Source organism: Austrofundulus limnaeus, unplaced genomic scaffold (genome assembly GCF_001266775.1).
Source record: "Austrofundulus limnaeus strain Quisiro unplaced genomic scaffold, Austrofundulus_limnaeus-1.0 Scaffold286, whole genome shotgun sequence".
Classification (NCBI taxonomy): domain Eukaryota; kingdom Metazoa; phylum Chordata; class Actinopteri; order Cyprinodontiformes; family Rivulidae; genus Austrofundulus; species Austrofundulus limnaeus.
In genome coordinates, this window is record NW_013952688.1 from 31,818 (window position 1) to 33,139 (window position 1,322).

The following is a 1,322-nucleotide window of genomic DNA, read 5'->3' on the forward strand; positions in this document are numbered from 1 at the left end:
TACCACATGTGGTAAAAATGTCATGACAATCCGTCCACAAGTTTTTGAGTAATGTTGTCCACAGACAGATCGACAGCCATTAGCGACCGAAAACATTACCTCGCCCTTGGTGGAGGTAATAAAGAAAACTGAACGGACTGAAAAATACGACCCAAACAGAATATAAAGATACCTACGCAGCAGCAAGAAACAAATTAAAACTTTTTGCATTCCTCGAGACACCAAGTACACAACAAAATAAATTTAACAGCTAAAAAAGTGGAATGTGCATGATCTGTCCCCTTTCATTATTTTATATGCAAAACTCCAAATAAACTGTGACTACCTGTGTCATATAGTAAAATTTAGTTTAATTTTTTTTTGTGTTCCTGTAAAAAAAAAGGCGATTATTTTAGGAAGGTGTCACTCTGGTCTTTGCAACTTTTTTTTTCTTTTTTACTAATTCCAGTTTTAAGACATTGTATTTACTGAGTTGAAGCATTATGTTTTTGATGAATGCACATTTCAGAAAACAYGGGGGGTCATGAGCAAGACGTGTTTACCCAGTTCCTTCTGTATGCTGCTCGGCTTTCCTGCATGTGTCACAGGTTTTTTTTGGCCTCGCTCAGTCTGAGTCAGAGTGGATGTAATACCACTCAGTTCATCTCCATAACGCTGCGGGAGACTCCAAAACTCACATCCCACACGGTGATCCTTCAGAAGAAAAGACACACGAGCGAAAAGCCCCGAGATATTTAAAAATAATAATTTAGCAGAGTTGAGAAAGCAAATGTGTGTCATACATATCCGGAGTGGGTGAACRGCATGACTCGGTTCAGATGTACCTTTTGCTCCGGAGTTTCGCTAAAATTGCTGGCTTGATTCATCAGTAAGGAYTCCACCGGCCTGTTGAGCAAGTCTTAATATAAAACAAACAGAGATAAGACACTGATACACAACATAAGTGAGGGTTTTGAGTCATGTAAGAATTTGTAACATGCTTTAACGTCTAAAGGCTGGACAGAAAGAAGGACACAAAATTCTGGAGTAGCTTACGAGATAACTCAGCCTGCTTCTGTCTGTGATAGCGCACATGTTTGTCCCAGTTTTGCAGGGCGTTACTTTGATGGTTCCTCTGGTGTGAAGGTCTCCCACTCTCCACAATGGTTGTGTTAYACCCTGTGGTCTCAAACAGCTGATCAAAACTAATCTCAGGAGATTTTGGTATTTTTTCCAAGAGCTGGTTATGAAAGGAAGAATAAAAGTTTACAAAGACATTTAATTTAAAGGGATCCCTGATTAGTTGTAACATTAGACTTTATTTGATAAACATATATTTTAAC

The 1,322-nt window shown here is 38.7% G+C and overlaps 1 protein-coding gene across 1 annotated transcript in view; it reads right to left on the reverse strand.

Moving 5' to 3' along the window:
• mycbpap (mycbp associated protein) overlaps positions 1-1,219 on the reverse strand; it is a gene marked incomplete at its 5' end in the record, with an annotated part of 32,949 nt that extends 31,730 nt beyond the window's left edge. Inside the window, 3 exon segments of the mRNA XM_014021301.1 lie at positions 543-693; positions 825-898; positions 1,036-1,219. Of these exon segments, the coding sequence (XP_013876755.1) occupies positions 543-693; positions 825-898; positions 1,036-1,219 (409 nt within the window).
• Positions 1,220-1,322: the final 103 nt, after the last annotated feature.